The sequence below is a fragment of the Staurois parvus genome, unplaced genomic scaffold, assembly GCF_062004578.1.
Source record: "Staurois parvus isolate SC_StPar_1 unplaced genomic scaffold, SC_StPar_1.0 ptg000454l, whole genome shotgun sequence".
Lineage (NCBI taxonomy): Eukaryota > Metazoa > Chordata > Amphibia > Anura > Ranidae > Staurois > Staurois parvus.
This window is the reverse complement of record NW_028318250.1, coordinates 10723607-10746933: the sequence shown is the minus strand read 5'-3', so window position 1 is coordinate 10746933 and position 23327 is coordinate 10723607. Positions and strand designations below refer to the sequence as shown.

At 39.2% G+C, this 23327-nt stretch overlaps 1 protein-coding gene across 1 annotated transcript in view; it reads right to left on the bottom strand.

The window, feature by feature from the left end:
* The window catches only part of GRIK3 (glutamate ionotropic receptor kainate type subunit 3), a 708422-nt gene that overhangs the window by 256288 nt on the left and 428807 nt on the right, over positions 1-23327 (bottom strand). Inside the window, exon 8 of the mRNA XM_089688809.1 lies at positions 10602-10709. Within this exon, the coding sequence (XP_089544935.1) occupies positions 10602-10709 (108 nt within the window). The remainder of the gene's footprint in view (positions 1-10601; positions 10710-23327) is intronic.

Below are 23327 nucleotides of genomic sequence, written 5' to 3'. Positions count from 1 at the left end.
GCCTCTCGCCGAGCTCAGGCCCGTTGCTCTCAAGCTGTGAAACCACATCTTTAATCTGCAGTCTCACATGAAAGACTGGAAGTAAAGTCTGGGAAGTGACTTTGTGGCTTGTAAGATAAGCACCACGGGTTCCAAAAATAGCCAAGAACACGATTTAAGAGATTTGAGATACAGTCTCACTTCACCGTAATTAATCACTTTCCATGTATATTGTAGTTCTAAGTAAATAATCAACAAACAAGAGTGGTGTGAAAAAAATACTCAGTTAATTATTTCAGACACAAAAAAAGATTTTAACCACTCGCCGTCCAGAGGATTTACCCCCCCCCCCCCCTTCCTGACCAGGCCATTTTTTGTTGTTTGGCGCTGTGCTATTTCAACTGGTAATTACACGGTCGTGCAATGCTGTACCCAAACAAAATGTATGTCCTTTTTTTCCACACAAATAGAGCTTTTTTTTAATGGTATTTGATCGCCTCTGTGGTTTTTATTTTTTGCGCTATAAACAAAAAAAGACCAAAAATTTTGAAAAAATACAATATTTTTCACTTCTGGTTATAAAAAATATCCAATGAACTCAAGGTTAGTCATACATTTAGTCTAAAATGTATTCTGCTATATGTCTTTGGTAAAAAAAAAATCTCAATACATGCATATTAATTGGTTTGTGTGAAAGTTATAGCATCTACAAACTATGGTATGTACTGTATATTGGAATTTACAAAACTTTCCTAACTGCCTATCACCTTCTTGAGGTACTAAAATGTCAGGGCAGTACAATACACCCCCCCCCCCAAAGGACCACTTTTTGGAAAGTAGACACCCAAAGGATTTTACAGAGAAGCATGTTGAGTCCATGGAACCTTTTATTTTTTGCCACAAATTTTTTGAATATGACAATTTTTTTTCTTTTTTACACAAAGTTGTTACTTTAATGATATATTGCTCATGCATGCCATGGGTATATGTGGAATAAACCCCCAAAACACACTTCTTCCGAGTATGGGGATACCACATGTGAGAGACTTTTTGGCAGCCTAGTTACATACAAGCCCCCAAAATCCAATAACCACCTACAGGCTTTGAAAGGGCATATTTCCTCATATCACTTCCCCACTACCAATCACAGTTTCGGAGGCTCTAAAATGCCAGGATAGTACACCCCCCCAAATGACCCCTTTTTGGAAAGTAGGCACCCCAAGGAATTTGATGAGGCATGGTGAGTATTTTACAGATATAATTTTTGTCACAGGTTTTTGAAAAAGAAATAAAAAAAATAAATTTTTTGCTTTCTTTCATCATTTTCCAATAACATGTGGCAACAAATGAGATCTGCAAAACACTCACCATGCCTCGTAGCAAATACCTTGGAGTTTCTACTTTCCAAAACAGGGTCATTTGGAGGGGTTGCTTCTACTATCCTGGCATTTCAGGGCCAACATTAGAAGCTTATGCCACACATCACCCACTCCTGAAGACCAAGCCTTTTCTGACACTTTTTGTTCCCATGAAAAAACTGTTTTTTTGCTAGAAAATTACTTTCAACCCCCAAACATTATATTTTTTTTAAAAGCAGAGGCCATAGAGAAGAAATCGGTATTTGCACAGTGATTTTTCAAAAGCAAATCTTTTGGGATAAATACACTTTTTAGAATTTTAATGCACAAAAACACAATATATTGCCCAATTGTTTGATAAAATTTATAAGATGATGTTACACTGAGTAAATAGATATAAAAAATTACATGCTTTAAAATTGCGCATGCTCGTGAAATGGCAACAAAGTACATACATTTTTATTATCGATAGGCGATGCTTTAAAAGCATTTACAGGTCATCAATTTATATTTGCACAGGAGGTCTAATGCTAGAATTATTTCCCTCGATATGACGCTCACGGTGATACCTCACATGCATGGTGCATGGTGTTTACATGCCGGCACAAGGTCAAATCTTGTGCATGGGGGCAAATTTTTTTTACACTGTGCCTTTCATTTTTTGTTTTATCACTTTTAATGCTAACACAGGGAATGCAAATATCCCCTATAACTTCAATGGGCATTGTCATAAGTTCTTTTTTGAGAAATCTAGGGTCTATCAGACTCTAGATATCTCCTCTGCCCTTACATTATCTAATCTCACCAAAATCAGAGTGATCAGATGCTTTCCCAATTTACAAAAGGTGTTGTTTATATCCTGTGAAACTGAAGTGATTAAATGCTCGTAGCTTCCGATTTCTTAGACTATAGAGATGATTGGAGCTTTTCTGTTCTCTGACTAGCTCTGTGGTCAGCCAGCGGAACTGCCAGCTGCATTCTCGGATTCCCTTGTCAGACAGGAGAGCCAAAGAAAAGTGTGGAAGGCAGCAGGAGGGGGGTGTCCCTACCTGCTGCTCATAAAACAAATTCAGCAGCTAATTGGCCACTAGGATTGCTTTTACAAGAAAGCTGACTGCCAGCTGAAAAAATTATACCAGGATGATGCCTGTAGCTGCAGGCATCATCCTGATATAACCGCTCAAAGTCCTGCGAAGTAGCAGTACATTGCTGGTCCATGTTGGGCATATATGTAATAGCAAAGAACATGGACAGACAATGATTTAGCTGTGTGGATCAATATGACCGCAATTCATTCTTTTTTGTAATGCCCATGTTGAGGGTTAGGCCCAAAAGAGTTTTAAATTCAGAAACTGCAATAGGTTTCCATGTGAATTGGCTGGCAAGAGCTGAATTTGGGTGGGCGGTGATGTATTGTTGTGTGTATAAATTACCTTGGTCCACAATCAATTGATACAAATCTTCCGTGAAAAACAGCTGAGGGTCTAAACACTAGTGCTGGCAGCGAATGGGGCCGATCCTGCTAACTCTGCATTTTTGGGACACTATACAAAGGAGGCACTAGTATAGTTCTATTCATGTTCAATATCTTGATCTGTACAAACACTATACTGGTAATGGCAGTGATCAGTGGCCTATATCGTGAGTGTGATAATGTGCGGGCAATCTAACATTAGCTGACCCTGGCTGGGTGGGGAACATTTTATATACTGACACTGTACTAATGGCACTAGTTGGGTGATGGGGTGATCAAAGGGTTAATAGGGATGATCAAAGGGTTAAATGTGCTACTCTAACGTGTGTGTGTAAAAATGTAGTGCTTTTACTTGGTGTCGTGTTCACTCTTCTCTCCCTGAATCAACGGGTGGGGGGAGGCAGAGGAGGGTGCAGGTGCATTCACACCCCAAAATAGGAAGTGATGCAAGATTATGTGGCTTCGCCAAGAGCTGCTGCTCACCTGAAAAATGCGGGTAAGCGGTTGGCAAGTAGTAAAAAAAAAAAAACTTACATTTTTTTTTTCCATTCTCAGTATGGTATTTGTAACTTTTTAATTATCTGTTTTTTATACTTTTATCAGAATAGTACAATGTTACCATAGTAACATTGTACTACTGTGGAGGGGGTGTGATCATGGATTTTTTTTCTTTTACACTTTGCTTTGCAGGAGAAATGAAGATCATTTCTCCTGCAATCCAAAGCTTGCTGTCGTGAACCCAACTTATTCAGGAACTGTCATGAATGAGTTAAGTTTTGACATAATGATCTGTGATTGGCTGGAGCTGGTCACATGGCACATGGCGCAGTGATTGGCCCCATGTATTATGTGACAGCTGTGGGCCAATCACAGCTCACTAGAAAGAGGAGCAGAGCTTTTATGAATGAGATTGATTCATAACAGCTTTACTTACTGGACACATCAGTTGAAAGGGGGGAATGCTGTGCGCCCACTCGGGAGCGCAGTATTCCCCTGTGTTAGTACAGCCAAAGTGACATATGGGTACATCGTTTTGCCTGTAGCTGCTGCAGTACATTGCGGGTAGGTGGGCGGGAAGTGGTTAATGAAGCACTAGATGCAAAAAAAAAAGAAATGTACACAAGGTGGTTGATTTACTAAAACTGGAGAGTGAAATTTTGTGCAGCTCTGCATGGTAGCCAATCAGCTTCTAACTTCAGCTTGTTCAATTAAAGTAGTTGTAAACTCAGACATGAAACATGAACAAAACATATCCCTCTATAGTATGTACTTGTCTCAATCCTGAGCACTAAGTGTCATTTATATCTGCTGCCTCATTCCCCTGCTATCAGCATGAATCACTTCTAACAAGTTTTCCTGACACCAAGAGAAAAATTATGACAGGGGAGGGACCTCCAGAAGATTCAACACTTCATCTCTGTTCCTGGGAGCTGTGTGAAGAGGGGTATCCCTTCCCACTAATCAGCTCTCAATGCTCTTCTAACTGATGTAACTTTAGCTCCCCGACCCCTGCTTTTCAGAGCTGTGTACATTCTGCACTCTGAATTAATGTAGGTGAAACATGTTCGCAGATAAACAGATACAACTTATGTAGGAGGATTTGTTTAATCTCTGCGTGAGGCCTAAGGCCATTCACTTTATTGGGTATATGTAAGGGTTTACAACTACTTTAAGATTTGATCATTTGCTATCAATGCTAGCTTTCCATCAACTCTGAGTGCTGCTGTGCAGAGGATTATGGAAGACTGATATCAAACTAACTCAAGGAAAACTGGAGTAATAAGCTTGTTGTACTTAAAAGTAACTTCAATGATTTTTATAATGAATGCAAAACTGCATTAATTGATATTTCTTTATATGGGATTGCAGTTCAACTTTAAGGCTCCATTCACACTTGGCATTTTAGAAACTCAGCGTTAAGGCCCCATTCACACTTAGCGTTTTAGAAACTCAACTTTAAGGCTCCATTCACACTTCGCGTTTTAGAAACTCAACTTTAAGGCCCCATTCACACCTGGCATTTAGAAACTCAACTTTAAGGCCCCATTTACACTTGGCGTTTTAGAAACTCAATTTTAAGGCGCCATTCATACTTGGCATTTTAGAAACTCAACTTTAAGGCTCCATTCATACTTGGCGTTTTAGAAACTCAATTTTAAGGCTCCATTCATACTTGGCGTTTTAGAAACTCAACTTTAAGCTCCATTCATACTTGGCGTTTTAGAAACTCAATTTTAAGGCTCCATTCATACTTGGCATTTTAGAAACTCAACTTTAAGGCTCCATTCATACTTGGCATTTTAGAAACTCAATTTTAAGGCTCCATTCATACTTGGCGTTTTAGAAACTCAACTGTAAGGCTCCATTCATACTTGGCATTTTAGAAACTCAACTGTAAGGCTCCATTCATACTCGGCATTTTAGAAACTCAACTGTAAGACTCCATTCACACTTGGCATTGTAGAAACATGCGACAAAGCACACAGAAAACCCATGTTTTGCCACAAGTTTCAGAAATGCTGCAAAAGCATGCCATGCTTGCGGTGCCATTAAATGTTAGTTGGCACTCCAAGTGCAGGTAGCAGGCGAGCATTAGCCATGCATTTTTGTCACTTGGTGAACGCACTGCAAAAGCACCAAAGTGGAAGAAAGGCGCCATGCTTGGCTCCAAAACAAGTTTTGGAGCTTCTTTGCGGCATTTGTCACATGCAAAGCAGCCCATTCAAGTGAATAAGGTGCCCCAGGCACAACGAACTAAAACAAAACAAAACATGCAAAGACAAAAAAAAAGCAAGTGGGAATGCAAGTTGCTGCTACATTCAAGTGTAAACCCAGCCTAAAGGTATTAATTCCTAAGTAGAAATACAATGGTTAACATTAATATGACTGGCATGCAATCTATTGCTGTTTGTTAGAAGGAAGTGTAGGAGAAAGAAGGCTTTCCTAAGACAGTGCCAACATTCTACTTTAGTAATAACACACAGATTTGAGGAAAATATCACTTCATTTTAAAACCAGAAGTTAAATAATTCTGCCAGAAGCAGGATCCTATAATGGCTGGAGCATGAGCTCTCCTAGGGAACCAAGGTGGCTGTTTGGAGTTGGAGCCATGTTCAGTGGGAGAAACTGTTTTAATGGCCTAGTGGGCCCTAGCATGTTATAGGCTGACATACAGGTGTAGCTGTTAGATGTGGAACCAGGAATTTCAGGGTAGATACAGAATTCTTCCATTTTCTATTTTTATTTTTATGAAAGGTAATACTGTAATATGCCATGATCTAGAGGAGTTGTTACTCCTAAATTAAGTTCTAAAAGTCTAGAAAGATAACAATTGCTGTTTTAGATAAACTAGAAAAAAAATATTAATTGAACTGTGCGTTACACCAATAATACAATGATTACACCCAGTTTCTGTTTAGCTGAGACACATTGGAGTTCATTTACTAAAGGCAAATAGACTGTGCACTTTTGCAAGTGCAGTTGCACTCATTTTTCTAAGAGCTTGGGGAATGTGGTGAAGCTTCACTTTGTACAGAATACCCAATTAGGTGAAGGAAAATTAAAAAAAAAAAATGTATTTTTGCTTGCATATGATTGGATAATGGAAATCAGCAGAACCTAATTTCATTCATTAAGTATGGCAAAATGAGTGCAATTGCACTTGCAAACAGCACATGGGGAGATTTACTAAAACTGATTCACTCAGAATCTGGTGCAGCTGTGCATGGTAGCCAATCAGCTTCTAATCTCAGCTTGTTCAATTAAGCGTTGGCAATAAAACCTGGAAGCTGAGTGGTTTCTATGCGGAAATGCACCTGATTTTGCATGCTCCAGATTTAGTAGATAATCACCATAGTCTATTTACCTTTTCAAAATCAACTTCACTATGTAATTCTCCTTTACATTTGTAGTTTGCGTTCCAATTACATTAAAGCACCCCTTTATTAACAGTATTCTGATGCAGAATTGTGAATGTTAAATATTTTGTTGTGCTAAATACAGCTTTTTAGCAAAAACATACCGTTTCATTATGATCAGCTATTCGTGGTCCTCAGCTGCTACAGAAAATAGTAATTTCCATTCAATCAACATGTAAATGAATTCAATAAACATTACTAGTTCTTTCCCTTGGGGCTAAAACCTTGTACTTCCTCTCTAAAAAAAGAAAACTCACCCAAAAATGTCACATGCACACCTCTTATAGATATATTAATGAATGAGGTACTTTTAATATAAACCAAACATTATGTAATTGCCTTTACAGTGAAGTGGTTAAAATCATTGTAAATGAATAAGAGAAGAGTTCCAGGAATTAATTTCCTTGAAAGGGAATATTTAACCATCTCCCTTCTACACTATAATATACATATCTTCTAAGGCATTGATTATTCTTACAAGACCTTTGTAAATGGTGCCTGGATTAGCAGGTGATTGAGATGTTCTGAAGCCTCTGGTTCTGGAACAGCTGGCTGCACTGATCTATTCTGTACTTGGAGTTTGTAAATGCTATGCAGTACATCTTTGGTATTGCATAAAATGCTAAAGACATCTCTGATGTCACCATCAGAATATGATATGGTTCTGTTGGGTCCTACTTGTATGGTGACTGCTTCACTCCTTTCTACAATAGATTATTGAAATTGTGACCTATTGCTTATTGATAAGTATTAACAGGTTTATGTTAACCGTTTTCCCGCCATCCCATAGCAGATGTACTGCTACAGAGTGGCTGCACTGTGCAAAATCACGTAAATATACATGATTTTGCATTTCCAGGTAGGGTGCACGCATCTGTGTATGTGCCGCCAACCCGTGCTGCTGAGGATATCAATCACCGAGTCCCGGCCGGTGATCATCAGCAAAGCTGAGAGGGGAAAGATCTGTGTATAAACAACACGGGTCTCTCTCCTGTCAGAATGGACGTGCTGCTTTCTATCTCTCTGCACAGCAAAGAGATAGAAAGCAGCAGATATCTATAGTAAAACACAACACAGTACACAATCTAATCACTCCCTAACCCTTTGATCGCCCCAGATGTTAACCCCTTCCTACTCAGTATCATTAGTACAGTGTCTGTGCTTTTTCTTACTGGGTCAGTTCCCACCCAGTGTCAGAATGCCCGCCGCAGTCCCACTATAAGTCACTGATCGCCGCCATTGCTGTATAAAAAATAAAATAAATAAAAATTCCAGTATATATACCGCCTTTTGTAAACGCTATAACTTTCATGTAAAACAAACAATATACACGTATTGGGATTTTCATTTAGCAAAGACATGTAGCAGAAAATATTTTGGCCTAAATTTATGATGAAATTAGATTTTTTTTAAATTTTTTTCTTGGATATGTTTTATAGCAAAAAAGTCAAAAATATTGTCAGTCTTTTTTTGTTTATGCAAAAAATAAAAAAATGCAGAGGTGATCAAATACTACCGAAAGAAAGCTATATTTGTGGCGAAAAAGTGACACAAATGTTGTTGCATGACCGTGCAATTGTCAGTTAAAGTAAAGCAGCACAGTCTCGCAAAAAATGGCCTGGTCAGGAAGGGGGGCAAATCTTCCAGAGCGCAAGTGGGTAAACTGCATGTGTGGGTTTCCACTGGGTACTCCTGTCCTCCCACACTCCAATGACTTGCTGGTAGGTTAATTGGCCCCTGTCTAAATTGCCACTAGTATGTGTATGTATGAATGGAACCTGTAAGCTCCTTGAGGGCAGGGACTGAAGTGAATGTATAATTAATATGGAAAGCACAGTGTAAATTGATGGTGCTATATAAGTACCCATAATAAATATATAAAATAAATAAAGTGCATGCAAATCCTAACAAGGTACTCCTCTTATTTGCGTCCTTTGGCCCATTACCATTTATAACACTGAAAGTGTTTTGTGAAAACCAATTGAGAAGTGAAAAAAAAATGCCCATTGAACATGGCAGAAATTTAGACCAGTCCTGCGGTTTGTGCACACTTCCTATGTTATCTCAAGGAGGAAAACAATTAACCCTTCTAATTTTTATCTTGGGACTACAGAGTGATTGGTCTTTTTGTTCTAGAGATTAAAAAGTGGGAGGGTTTGAGTAGTTTAGCAAATGAAAAAGGGGCAGGGCTATCACCACTCAGTTGGATGGAATTACTAAAGTCAAATAGACTGTGCACTTTGCAACTCATTTTCTCTAGAGTTTAATGAATGTGGTAAAGCTTTACTTTGCGAGGAATGCCCAATCATGTTCAAGGAAAAAAAAACATAATGTTTGCTTGCACATGATTGGAGGATGAAAATCAGCAGAGCTTTACCACATTTAATAAACTGAGAAAAATAACTGCACTATTGTCTTTAGTAAATCCACCCCAGTGTGTTGTCAGCCCAAATAGAATTTAAGAACTGCACGTATTTCTGGCAGATTAACAGGTGTTTTTTAATGTTTGAGGGCCCTTAAAGTGGAGTTTCATTCAGTTCTGCAAAAATTAAAAGTCAGCAGCTACAAATACTGTAGCTACTGACTTTTAAAAAACAGACACTCACTTGTCCCAGGATCAATCACTATACTCACCCAGGCCATTTATTCACTTGTCTTCTGGTCCCTGGCATTGTCATGTTAACTGTGGATAGCTGGCTTCCCACTGTGTATTCACAAACTGTATTGTGCTTTGTGAATGGTCCCACAGCCTTTTTGAATGGTCCCACTGACTGCCCCCATAAAAGAATATAACCTAAAAGTGTTGGGGAGGGGAGGGGTAAGAAGAGGAGGAGGAAGAGTGGAACTTCACCTTTTGGGTGAAGTCCCCTTTAAAAAAATAAAATGTGCAGAAATCTGCACATATAGTTGGGATGTACAGCATATATATATATTTTTTTTAAACACGCTTTAAGAATTTTTTTTGGGGGGCTTAACCAAACTGTTGTCACTTGAAAATCTTATTTATGTTGTATCCTTATGCATAATATGTTTACAGAAACTTTTCGGAAGTTGCTATTTGGAGTTGCACTAATTACTAGAAAGTATATATAGTTACATAGTTAGTTTGGTTGAAAAAAAATCCATCTAGTTAAACCCACAGAGGGAAAAAAAAAAAAAAAAAAAAAAAAATATATATATATATATATATATATATATATATATATATAATTCCTTTAGGTGCCACTCTTGCTGGACATATTCTGGTAATGGAAGCTGAAAAATTACATACTGTATTTACTGTCTGGATCACCAGTGGAAAATAAAGGCAGAAAAGCATAAAACATATCTAACAATTAGTAAGTTGCAATAAAATATATTTTTGTTTTTAGGCTTAAAGCCACTTTGAAGAGTGTTACTAAAAACAAAGGCTGATTTATGAAAAGCAGAGCAAAAAAAGCTAGACAAAAGCTAGAAAAGTGGAGAAGCTGCCATTTTCAGCTAGTCAAATTTTCTCTTCCATTCTCTACTAAAATAGGACGTCAGACTGGCTGTTATGAGCAACATCCTTACTTTAGCTTTAGTTTTCTTTGGCCCATTTTTCCACTAACGTATTAACAGTTCATTATACATAGTTTTTCTGTAAGGTTATCTTCTATAATGTACAGCGTTCCTGAATATATTCATGAAACTGAAATGAAACATAATGGCTTAATTAAGAGAAAAATTATGTAATTATTAATATGCTATTACCATCTGTTTTACTGACCTTTTATAAATAATGGTGTCAATGAGTTCTTAGTGACCTTGAAATAAAGGCTATCTAAAGAGGTTTCATAACCACAGAACAAGGTAAGAAATATATACAAAGAATTTAGTTAAATGTATACATACCTTTTCAAGACCAACTTCTTTCAGGCTGATGATATCTAGATCAAAATCTGTTCGTAGCCCACTGGTTTTGTTAAACACGATTCGTCCGGTGAGCCCTTCCCACTGGGCCTGTTAAAAAAAAGTATGATAATTAACAAGACTCATAAATCATCATTTGATACAAGAGTACAATGCTCAATTTTAATTACAGCTTGCATGGTAGTCTTTTTCTCCCTCTTTTCTCATTCAGTTCCCAAAACACCCTGGTTAATTAATAATCACTTCATTATTGCCTGTTCTGTGATAGCAACTCGATTTTCTGCTTACACTTTCTATTTTTTCGGGGGCCACCAAAATCACAGAAAACAATTGCATTTCAATGAAGATACTTTACAATATGTATATGAGTATGCAGCAGCTAAGCAATATGAAGTTGAGCGTTTTGTTAAAATTTGTTAGAAAATATTAATTTCTCATATTGTGGAGCAGTACTAATAAGGACACGTGGTGTACAAATTTTCATAGAAATGAATGGAGATGAAAAGCTGGATGTACAACAAAGACAAAAGGATAAAAACAAAGGGGAAAAGGATAGAGTAAAGCTTCAAAATTTCATTAGAAAAACCAGATCGTTCAACTTTCTAAATGTTATCGATTCTCGTAATGCAAAGATTTATAACAAAAAAACAGACAGTCGTGTTGTAATTTTTACGTATGAGCGACAGATTTTCAAAGCTTGATTAGCAGAATCGATCAAGAATTACATGGAAATCGTAGTGAGCATGAGCATTATTCTGTAATCGGTCAGCAAAAATGTACCTTTTGCATTGTGCATGAATGACAATATTCATATCAATGATGGCGTTATTGGATATTCATTTGACAGATCTTTATCAAATTTTTGAACACATTTTTTAACAATTTTCTACTCATCTATGCCCAGCCGTACACTTGGGATTGGTGTGTTGGGAGAGAGTGTCTGACCCTAAAAAAGGATACATGTATTTTAAATACACTTTTCCTTTACAGGGAAACTAAACTGTATATTTGGCAAATACATCTTTTGAATTTGGTTAAAACTGTGGAATCTGCAGTGCAATGTTTCCAATCATAACATTTTGTAGCTAGGGAAAAATAATCCTTTAACAGACTTCACTATTGAGGGTAGAGTGTTGGCCAGCAATACAGAATACAAATATGTTTGTGGGTAGTGGCGGAACTACCAGGGTTGCAAAAGTTGCACTTGCAATCCGGCCCTAGAGTTCTGTCACTGTGGGGGGCCCAAGTGCCCAGATTACGTCTCCCCAGGGCCACGGTGTTGCTGGCTGCAGGGCTCTGAGGTGAGCGTTTCTTTATCTCACAGGCAGAACAGAGTCAGCAGTGACAGTTCTGCCTCCTCCCTCCCCCTGCATGGAAAGAAGAAGAGAGAGAGGGAGCCGGCTCTGCTCCTCTCCTCCTGCCCTCTCCTTCTGTGTCTGCCCCTGCCTACCTCCAGCTCACCCTCCCTGGCAGTGTCTCAGAGAAGGAGATGTGGGGGTGGGAAGCGTGAGGGGCAGACACAGAAGGAGAGGGAGGAGGAGCAGAGCCAGGGGAGTTTGAAGCTGAGCAGCAGGAAGGGTACAGGTGCCGACAGCCGATCCATTCATCCACTGAGAGTGAAGTCCCCCTCTCGTGCCTCCCAGTACAATAATGTAAAAGGTACTCTGATGTACAGTAAGGGAAGCTCTATGGACTCTGATGTAAGGGGGGCTTTGGTGGGCAGACACCCCCTTACATCTGAGTTCCCCTTTACACCAGAGTCCACAGCATTTCCCCTTACAACAGAGCACCCCCTTAAATCAGAGTTTCCCTTTACATTCCAGAGTCTACAGAGATCTCCCTTACAGTCCCTTACAGACTCTGATGTGGGGGTTCTGCATGCTCTGATGGTGGGGGACTCTGCAGACTCTGATATTGGGAGCTTTGTGGACTCTGATGGTGGGGGGCTCTGCAAACTCTAATAGTGGGGGACTCTGCGGACTCTGATAGTGGGTGGCTCTGCAGAATCCAATGTTGGGAGAGGCTCTGCAGACTCTGATGATGGGGGAGGCTCTGCAGACTCTGATGGTGGGGGGCACTGCAGACTCTGATGTAGGGGGTGCTTAAGGAACACTGATTAAAGAGGAATGCTGGGTACTTTGATGTAAGTGGGGGGTCTGGTTACCAATGATCCCATTATATCAGCATCCCCCTTACACCAGAGTCTGCAGCGTTCCTTCTTACATCAGAATTCCCTCCTTGCATCAGTGTTCTCAGTTTTCCTTACTTAAATTAGAGTCCCCAGAGTTCTCCCTATACATCAGTCTGCAGAGTCACCCCTCACAGTGTAAGGGATCTCTGCGAGTTCCGTTGTAAAGGGGAACTCTGTGGATTCAGATCTAAAGGGGAAACTCTGCAGATTCTGTTGTGAAAGGGAAACTGCAGATTCAGATGTGAAAGGGAAACTCTATGGATTCTGACGTAAAGGGGAAACTCTGTGGACTCTGATGTAATGGGGGACTCTTGTGATTTCATCCATATGATTAGAAATGTTATTTATTCACAAAATATATGTATAGTGTACACTACAAAAATGTGTTGTATGCAGCTAGAATGTTCAGGTTTGGCTTGAAGGCAACTCTACCCAGGATGGCAAGAAGGGGGCCCACTGCAGAACATGTGGAATAAGTTGCTTAGTGGTTTCCGAGGTTAGGAACGGGCGTATCTTGGAGATGTTGTGAAGGTGAAGTCTACAAGATTTGGACAGTGATTGGATTTGGGGCTGAAAGGACAGATGGGAGTCTAGGATTACACCTAGTACCCTGGCATGAGGGGAGGGACAGATGATTGTGTTATTGATCTTGATGGAGAAGTCAGGGGAGGGGGTACGGGCTGGAGGGAATACTAAGAGCTCAGTTTTGGAAAGATTGAGTTTGAGAAAGTGGAGTGACATCCATGCTGATATGTCACTTAGTAGGTTAGTGATGCGAGAGGAGACTGAAGGGATGAGGTGAGGGGTAGAAAGATAGATTTGTGTGTCATCAGCATAGAGATGGTACTTAAAGCCATGGGAGTTTATCAAGTAAATAACCCCCAATGTGTTTTTAAGTGTTCAAGAACATTCTCTGTGAATTGTATACAGTACGGGAGGCAAAACTGAAGAAAAAAAAATTACATTATATAAATTTGCTGCTAACGATAGTAACATCTAACATTTTTTTTAATATCACTATACAAATTCTGCAATTTTCATTCCTTTCTACAAAATATAAGCATGATATAAGTATTCATTAGCTATATTTACATTAGTCATTTTGCGTAGTATAGCTCGTGACATGAACAAAGCATTCCTAAAACTGTGCATACAAAGAAATTACCATGTATTCTCTTTTAATACAAGTCAAAATATATGTTTTATTACAATACAACTTTAGAGCATATATGGTTTTTACAATAGGTGGCTCCATTCCAATGGAATAGTGTTTATGAGTATGTGTTGGCATGTCACCACGCAGGATCACAAAGGGTTACAGGCTCTATATTTTTACTGTATTGTGTTCCATGAAAATTTTTTACTGTGTGCATTAGTTTAATAAATTACTACACTATAGCCACAACTCTTGTGAGCTTTATTGCTATAGCGTGGATTGTTGCCCATACCTGGATGAGAGGAAATGCCTGAGAGGTCACAAGGACTAAACAGTGGAGAGATTTTATTTTTATGACACCCTTGTTTACTACACAAAGGCTAGCATTACATTCTGGTGAGTGTTTATTGCATTCGGTGGTGGTAGTGCTCACACATAGGAAGTTTTTATTTCAATTTGGATCTGGTGGTAGAGGATTGATTTTGAGTACTTACATGGAAGGGCTTTATTATTCAGAATTATTTTGTGGACTTTTTTGATTACTTTTTCACATTATTGTTTGTACATCACACATAGAGACACTTGTGAGTGTTTGGTTATATCTTTATTTTCATTTTGCATTGTATGTTACTTTGTTTTGGCGCTGCAAATATTCACCTTTACATATTTGTTTGGGAGCTGTATGTCTGTTTAATATTTGTGAGCAGGCCACCCACACCATACGTTATGCCTTTATTGCACAAAGGGTTACAAGGTTGTAAAATAAACTGAACAAGTTTAAAACACAATTTCTTGGGGTAGTACTGCACAAGTAATTAGGGCAAAGTGTGTAACTAGCAAGTTGTGCTTCAAATAGAAAGAGCAGGAAATGAGAGGCATTAAGTAATTATTAGCAATTATTTTCCTTTTAAGTATGATTAACTACTTAAGAATAGAATATCTGGAACTTTATAACATAATGACCATTCATCCAAGCTTTTTTTTTTTTACTCCACTTTGACAAACACCCCATCTTGGTTGCTGGTTCCTTGTAGATCTGAGTATGTAACCTTTTGTCCTCTTTTATCTTTTAATGCCTCTTTCCATTTCTGCATCTCTCACCAAAAATATTGAACATTGGCCTCAATGATAACTCACAATCACATTAAAACCACTTACCCTGGAGTTATCAAGTACCTTTACAAGTCTTTATCAAGAAATTCCTGAAATATTACAATATGCAAGACCAGTATAATATTATAATTTTTCAACAAAATCTGAACCTTTTATCATTAAAACACTTTTCTTGAGCTCCAGGCAAATACTGCAACAATGCCTAGGCTGAGAAGTGTTATCTAAGAAAGTGATGTCATCAGCATGCTGCGGGCATGGGGGAAGCATTTCTTCACCTCTTTGCCTCTAGTGACTGTAATAATGCAATTTCCCAAGATAAGACACTCCATTATGTGACTGATCTGTAAGTGATATTTGTATACACAGACCAGAACATTAAGCTTACTGCACATACATCAGGATTTACATGATTTTGATACCTAGGTAATACATTTAATTCAGAAAATATAAGCTGAATTTAAATGATGCTTCAATAAACATGGTGCTATCCTTCTGGGAAGATAAGATACGATAATGTATTTAGCATAACACATTGCAATAGTGATGCATAATATTCTGCATAATTACAGTGGGCTAGTTTGGTCCAATGTAAGTATGCATTTGTAATCAGCCTGTATGGAAATTACACTGTGCAACAAAAATTAAAGGAACACTTTTTAATCAGAGCATAGCATCAAGTCAAAAAAACTCCTGGGATATTGATCTAGTCAGTTAAGTAGTAGAGGGGGTTATTAATCAGTTTCAGCTGCTTTGGTGTCAATTAAATAAACAACAGGTTCACTGGATGGGCAACAATGAGATGATACCCAAAACAGGAATGGTTTTACAGGTGAAGGCTACTGACATTTTTTTCCCAACTCATCTTTTCTGACTTTTTTTTTTTTGCATTTGGCTAGGGTCACTACTGGTAGCATGAGATGAGACCTGGACCCTACAGAGGTTATGCAGGCCGTCCAACTCCTCCAGGATGGCAGTTCAATACGTGCCATTGCCAGAAGATTTGCTGTGTTTCCCAGCACAGTCTCAAGAGCATGGAGGAGATTCCAGAAGACAGGCAGTTACTCTAGAAGAGCTGGGCAGGGTCGTACAAGGTCCTTAACCTATCAGCAGAACAGGTATCTGCTCTTTTGTGCAAGGAGGAACAATATGAGCACTGCCAGAGCCCTACAAAATGACCTCCAGCAGGCCACTGATGTGAATGTCTCTGACCAAACAATCAGAAACAGACTTCATGAGAGTCCTCTACTGGGCACCATACAGCTCGATTGGCATTTGCCATTGAACACCAGAACTGTCAGGTCTGCCACTGGTGCCCTGTGCTTTTCACAAATGAGAGCAGGTTCACCCTGAGCACATGTGACAGACGTGAAAGGGTCTGGAGAAGCCGTGGAGAATGTTCTGCTGCCTGTAACATCGTTCAGCATGACTGTTTTGGTGGTGAGTCAGTGATGGTCTGGGGAGGCATATCCATGGAGGGATGAACAGACCTCTACAGGCTAGACAATGGCACCCTGACTGTAATTAGGTATCGAGATGAAATCCTTAGACCCATTGTCAGACACTACTCTGGTGCAGTGGGTCCTGGGTTCCTGATGCCCTGGTCCGGATCTGGGAGGAAATACTCCAGGACACCATCTGGTGTCTCAGGAGCATGCCCTGACATTGCCATACATGCATACAAGCACGTGTGGGCCATACAAACTACTGAGTACCATTTTGAGTTGCTGCAATTAAATTTGGACTAGCCTGCTGCCTCATTTTTCACTTTGATTTTCGGGGTGTTTTTGAATTAAGTCCTCTATAGGTTGATAATTTTCATTTCCATCAAACAATGGGGCATCCTTACATTCCTAACACATTACTCAGTCCATATCAGTATAGATATCCAGCATGATATTTTTCCCCATTGAAATCCGATGTATTTTCAAAGTGTTCCTTGAATTTTTTTGAGCAGTGTATTAGTCATTGTAGTAGCCCTAGATTTTAAAGTGATGACTGCAGTTTTCAAGGTACCATGCTAAGTGGTTCTGCATAGTAACCACAGGAGATTGCTTGCTTTACATTGCTGCCATACAGAGAATGCCTGGCATTTTTCTCAATAACTGCAAAGAGTTTTCTGATTGGATGAGATGAAGAAGAGGGGTGATGACATCACAATCTCTGCCTAGTCCAATCAGAAAATGCTTTGCATACATTAATAAAAAAATGCAAGACATTCTATGAATGGTGGCTACGCTGAGCAAGTAATTCTCTGTGGTTACAATGCAAAAGAGCACATGCTCAGCACAGTACCCTGGATGCTTATGGTCATCACTGTAGCAGCTCAGGCTACTACAGTGGTTTACAGCTTCCACATGGGTTTATTAGGTATCACATATCAGTACTTACATTGGACCAAGCTAGCCCAGTATAACTATGCAAAATATATCATCCCTAGAGTTTGGCTTTAAGACAACCAAGACATTTGGGGGATGATTTACTAAAGCTAAATAGACTTTGCACTCTACAAGTGCAGTTGTTGCAGAGCTTAGTAAATCACATGCAAGGAAAATAATTAAAAAATCAAATTTTTTGCTTGCACATGATTGGATGATGGAAGTTAGCAGAGATTCTGTGCATTTACTAAGCTCTGGAACAACTGCTCTTGCAGAGAGCAACTGCACTTTGGAAAGTGCACATTCTGTTTGTCTTTAGTAAATCAACCCCACTATGTTCTATGCAATCTATATCTATACATAGCAAAAAAAAATCTTTCAAATCTTTATCTAGTTAGGACAGTGTTAGTTTTAAAACAACTAGTGATACTGTAGATAAAAAAATAACATACAGTATATACAAACATTTATCCATTTGTAAAAACAATTAATGAGCAAACCAAGCAATGTTCTGTTCTCTAGTTGTTTGCCAAACTCAAGAAAAAAGTATGATAAACTGAAACAGAACAACCTTTGAAGTCTATGGGAGGAGAATCTAACAACTTTTTATCTGTCCTTTTTGGAGGCTAATTTGAAAGTTTTTGTTTAAAAAGTGCATGGATTGCTGGGTACTGCCATTGGTAAAATGCACCAATAAAAATGTTTTTTAATTTTAGAAAAGATACCATTCAGTGGGAATGGGTTTATTTATTTGGCATAATTAAAAATATACCAATCATTTAAAGTGATTGTAAACCTCAGACATGTACTAGGAATAAAGCATATCCCTCTATAGTGTGTACTTGTCTCAATTAAGAGCACTAAGTGTCATTTCACTCTGCTGCTTCGATCCTCTGCTATCTGCATGAGTCACTTTCCTGATACCAAGAGAAAAATGGTGACAGGGGAGGGACCTCCAGAAGATTGAGAGTCTCAGCTCTGTTCCTGTTTGCTGTGTGAAGGGGGTTGTGTCTCTTCCATCCAATCAGCTCTCACTGAGCTCTGCAAAGTGTAACTTCAGCTCCCCATACGTTGCTTTCTGAATGTTTAGACAATCTGTATAAATTCTGCACTTTGAAGGACTGTAGAGGAAAGAGAGCTGCAGATAAACAAGTGTAACTCATCTCTGTGTAGTACCTGAGGCCAGTCACTTCACTAGGCATATGCAAGGGTTTACAACTACTTCAATTAACATGTTTTGGGATTTCTTAGATCTGCACATGAAGTTGTACTCAACGTCAAGGTAGCTAGGGATCTTGGGTGATGTCATTGAACCAATAAGGTCATAAGGTCATTCAGGTTCCCTGACCAGCTTGTTGACATACAGACAGTGAGGGTACCTGTCATTTGTGACAAGATTAGTGCCAGGAGAAATCTCTGTGTGTATCTGGAAGCACCCTTCCCCCTTATTGGTGACAGGATGTGTAGATAAGGGCCTTGTCCCCCATCAAGTGCACAGTACCCTCCCAGTGCTGAAGGCATGTGGCCTGATATTGTTCAGGGATGGCAACAGGTTTACTACTCATGCTGCATATACAGCGTTAGAGAATTCACTACCTCCCTTGTCCCATTGTTCTTTACATAACTAAACAAATTTATGTTTATTTAAACATGTATTGCTATATGATTTTTCCAAGAAAGTGGTTTTTCCACAAGCAGGTTGGCCTGTGAAAAATAATATACGTTCTCTGCCCAAGGTGAGAGGGGACATTGGCTTTCCCAATGTCCTCAGATATTATAGCGCTGTACACCTTTCGAGGGTCGTGGATTGGCATTGCAATGTGGATCTCAAACCATGGGTAGCCATGGAGATCACCCCCATACCTCTTTTTCTTCCCCTTGGACTGTGGCTCCATTTCCTGGAGACATGCGGACCACCCCCTGATTGGGGCTACCTTAGAGGTAGTGTAGTCGGCCTTTCGGATGACTTCCTTGTCTCCACAACGCTAGCCAATGATTCCAATCACTGGAAACCCTGGTTTTACTCATGGCCTGACCAGTAGACACCTACAGAGATAAGCACGCCAGGGTATATCCCGTCTTGTGGACGTCTGGCCAAGGAGGGGGGCTCCCCTATCTTTCTGGTCTAGCCAGGCTCTCAGACCCACCCCTTGATGACTTAAGCTCTTTCCAGCTCCGACATTTTTTGCAAATGTTTCCAAAAGCGCATTACTCACCTCAAGCCCTTACTCCTCTTGAACAGTTGTGCAGTAGAGGGGAACCTTCGAGACACACGTTATCCTTATTGTACAGTTATCTTACGATCTCAGCTGATGACTTGCAGCCTGCTTTTGTCCACCAATGGGAAGCTGACTTAAATCATCACCTGACGCCCCCACAGGTAGACACAATTATCTTGTTACCTTACAAAGTCTCCATTGTCAATCAATATCAGGAAGTGGGGTACAAAATTCTCTCCAGGTAGTACAGAGTACTGTATGTTCTACACAAGATGATTAGGGAGGTCCCAGATGGCTGATGGTGATGTAACACAGATGTGGGCACTATATTTCATATCTTTTGGTCATGTCCAACTATCGCCCGTTTTGGGAAGAGGTAACATCCACCATTAAACATTTAACAACTGTTGATCTTAAAGGCAATCCAGCCGCATGTTTATTGCACCTAACCGAGAGACCCCTAGGGAAATATAAGGAGACTCTAACAATGCAGTTACTCAATGCAGCAAAGCCATGTATTCCTGCCTTGTGGAGACAAATTCAACCACCAACCAGAGTCCTGTGGTATGCAAAAATTGAGAAAGAATTGGAAGAATTGACTGCAACTCTGCATAATATGGATGAACAGTTTTGGAACAGATGGGAGACCCTGGAGTTATTTCACCTGTACAGATGCTTTCTTGCAGAAAGTGGCCACCCTGAGTCCTCTCATTCTGGAGCTGGATAGAGGCCTTCACATTTTGGCCCTTTTCATTTCCACTTTGTGGAAGAGTGAGTGACTGGCTTGTTCCATTTCATTTCTTCCCTGGGCAGTCCCCCTTTTCCCCTTCCACCTCCTTGTTTTTCCATTCGCTCTTGCCTTCTCTCTCTCTCTCTTTCTCCTTTTCCTCTCTTTTATCTCTCTTGCTCTACCTTCCATTTTTTCACTCTTCTGTTTTTTTGCTGTGAAAAATGAGGAGACTCCTCCTCTGTAGCTCTGCACTGTTGGTGAGCACCTGGAAACTGTTTACTGTTATTTCTGTATAACCTTGTTGGAATGGTTGTTATTTCTGCTCACTTGGGTTTTGCAGCCCCTCTGTTTGATCACATCTCTTACAATCTATGCAAAGCATTATGGCAGCCGCAATTATTTTATAACGCTAGTTTGATCTTGTTATCCTGTATTTCTGACACTTCTGTAAGGTGTAATGGTTGTAAATACCTGACACTTTCCTATGCCTTTAATACTGCAATGATTGTTTGTATTTTTGAAGCTCTGCTAACAAGAATAAACTAATTAAACAAAATAATAATAATATACATGATCTGTGTCTCTGCCGAAGTTGTTGGAAACAAAAGAGGGCATTCCATTTTATATATACAGTGTATATATATATATATATATATATATATATATATATATACACACACACACTAACTGATCTTATTCAAGTTATCATGGATCTCAAGGGAACATTCTGAAATGATATGATTTTCTGACCAGGAAACTGTTGTTTTTCTAAATTGATCTGAGGTCAGGCTACTCAGTAAAGCACAGATATAAATAGGAACAATCACAATGATTTTTTTTTATAAAACAGCAGGCCATTCTTTTGTTTTATCTTATTCCAAATGATCTATTCTAAGCACCGCAATTTTATAAAACACAACATTTTCCTGGTCAGAGAGTCACGACATTCAAATAACATTTTACATTGCTCTTAAAGTGAGGCTACACAGTTCTGTAAACATTACTCCCTTAACCAAATATTTCACTTCAAAAGGATTTGTCAATGTGCGTATTACATTTTATGAGATAATCCAAGCTAGTAATGACTTTGCTGTTGTAAGGACAGCTATAAATAGGCATATGTGTCCCAAAGTACAAGGGTCTCTAAGACGAAGTAGCCATTCTCAAACACATCAGTACTTGCCACTAGTCACATTGGGGCCCAGCAAATAAAGTAATGGATAATAACTATACATACCTCAAATGCATGCTCAACCCCCTCCCCCCCTTCCAGGCTATATGTTTTGATAGGGATCTACTGTGGATATTGGAGAGGACCCCAGTTTTTTTAGGATTTGGCACTTTTGTTTACATACACCTGTCAACTAGGAATCCTTGGCTGACAGCTAAAGGGCCAGGTAGGGATAGCAACCACATGTCCCCTAATAATTCACTTTAACTTCTCGTTACAGCTGGTGGTTTGGCTCAGCTGAACATCTATTAGTTTTGCTGAGCCTTCAAACAAGTGAAAAACTGTACTTAAAAATGGGTTCTGACCAATCCATTGGCTTATCAATGTTGTTTGAAAAGCACATTGAGTTTTTATTTATTACAGGTACTTACACAGCGCTGTCAATTTATACATACACATACTAAGGCGAATTTAGACAGGATCCAATTAACCTACCAGCATGTCTTTGGAGTGTTGGAGGAAATTGGAATACCTGAAGGAAACCCACACAGAGGAAGAACATGCAAACTCAAGACAGGTAGTGTCATGGTTGGGATTGGGACAACCCTAGTGCTCCTGGATAGAAGTGCTAACCACTCTTTTGTCACAGGGAACTGCCATGGGGGGGCTCGCACTAATGAAAAAAAAATGTCTTGAGCTGCACTTTCCGTTCTGAAACAATATGATGCAGTCCTTTAAAAGTGAAAAAAAATAGACCAGGCCACATGCTTTTTAACACTGGGGAGTGTACAGGCAGATGGGCAGGCAAACTGGCCAAATATGGATGGTAGGGTTCAGGTCAAACTCACACTCAACCCAAACCTTAAATATTGTCTCTACAATCCTTTTTAGGCTAGGAAGTGGTATATAACACTCATTTCTATATCCTTCATGGATATATAAAGCCATATATCCGTATATTCCATTTGACCAAAGTCTTAAACCACTTGCATTCCTAGAAGATTTACCTCCCTTCTCAATTTGGCCTTTTCTTGCTATTCAGCACTGTGCTTTTTCAACTGGTAATTGTGTGGTCATGCAATGCTGTACCCAAACAAAATTTGTGTCCTTTTGTGCACACAGAGCTTTCTTTTGATGGTATTTGATTTGATCACCACTGGGTTTTTTATTTTTTTGTGATATAAACGTAAAAAGACTGAAAATTTAGAAAAAAGAGATATTTTCTATTTTTGGTTATAAAAAATATCCAATAAATTCAAACTTAGTCATAAATGTAGGCCAAAATGTATTCTGCTACATGCCTTTGGTAAGAAAAAAAAAATCCCAATACGTGTGTATTAATTGGCTTGTGCAAAAGTTATAGCGTCTATGGTATGTATGCTGGAATTTACGCAGCTTTTACTTTCTGACTGTTTTCACATTTCTTCAGGTGCTAAAATGGCCAGTAAACCCCCCCAAAATGACCTCTCTTTGGAAAGTAGGAAGGAATTTTTTTAGAGGCATGTTGAGTTTTTAGATTTTATTTTTTTGCTACAAATTTTTGGAAAATTACTTTTTTTTTTTTTTACACAAACTTGTCACTTAAATGACATATTGCTCACATGCCATGGCTATATGTGGAATAACACTCCAAAACACATTCTGCTGCTTCTCCTGAACGTGAGAGACTTTTTTGGCAGCCTATTCACATACAAGCCTGAAAATCCACTAACCACCTTCAGGCGTTCAAAGGGCATATTTCAGCATATCACTT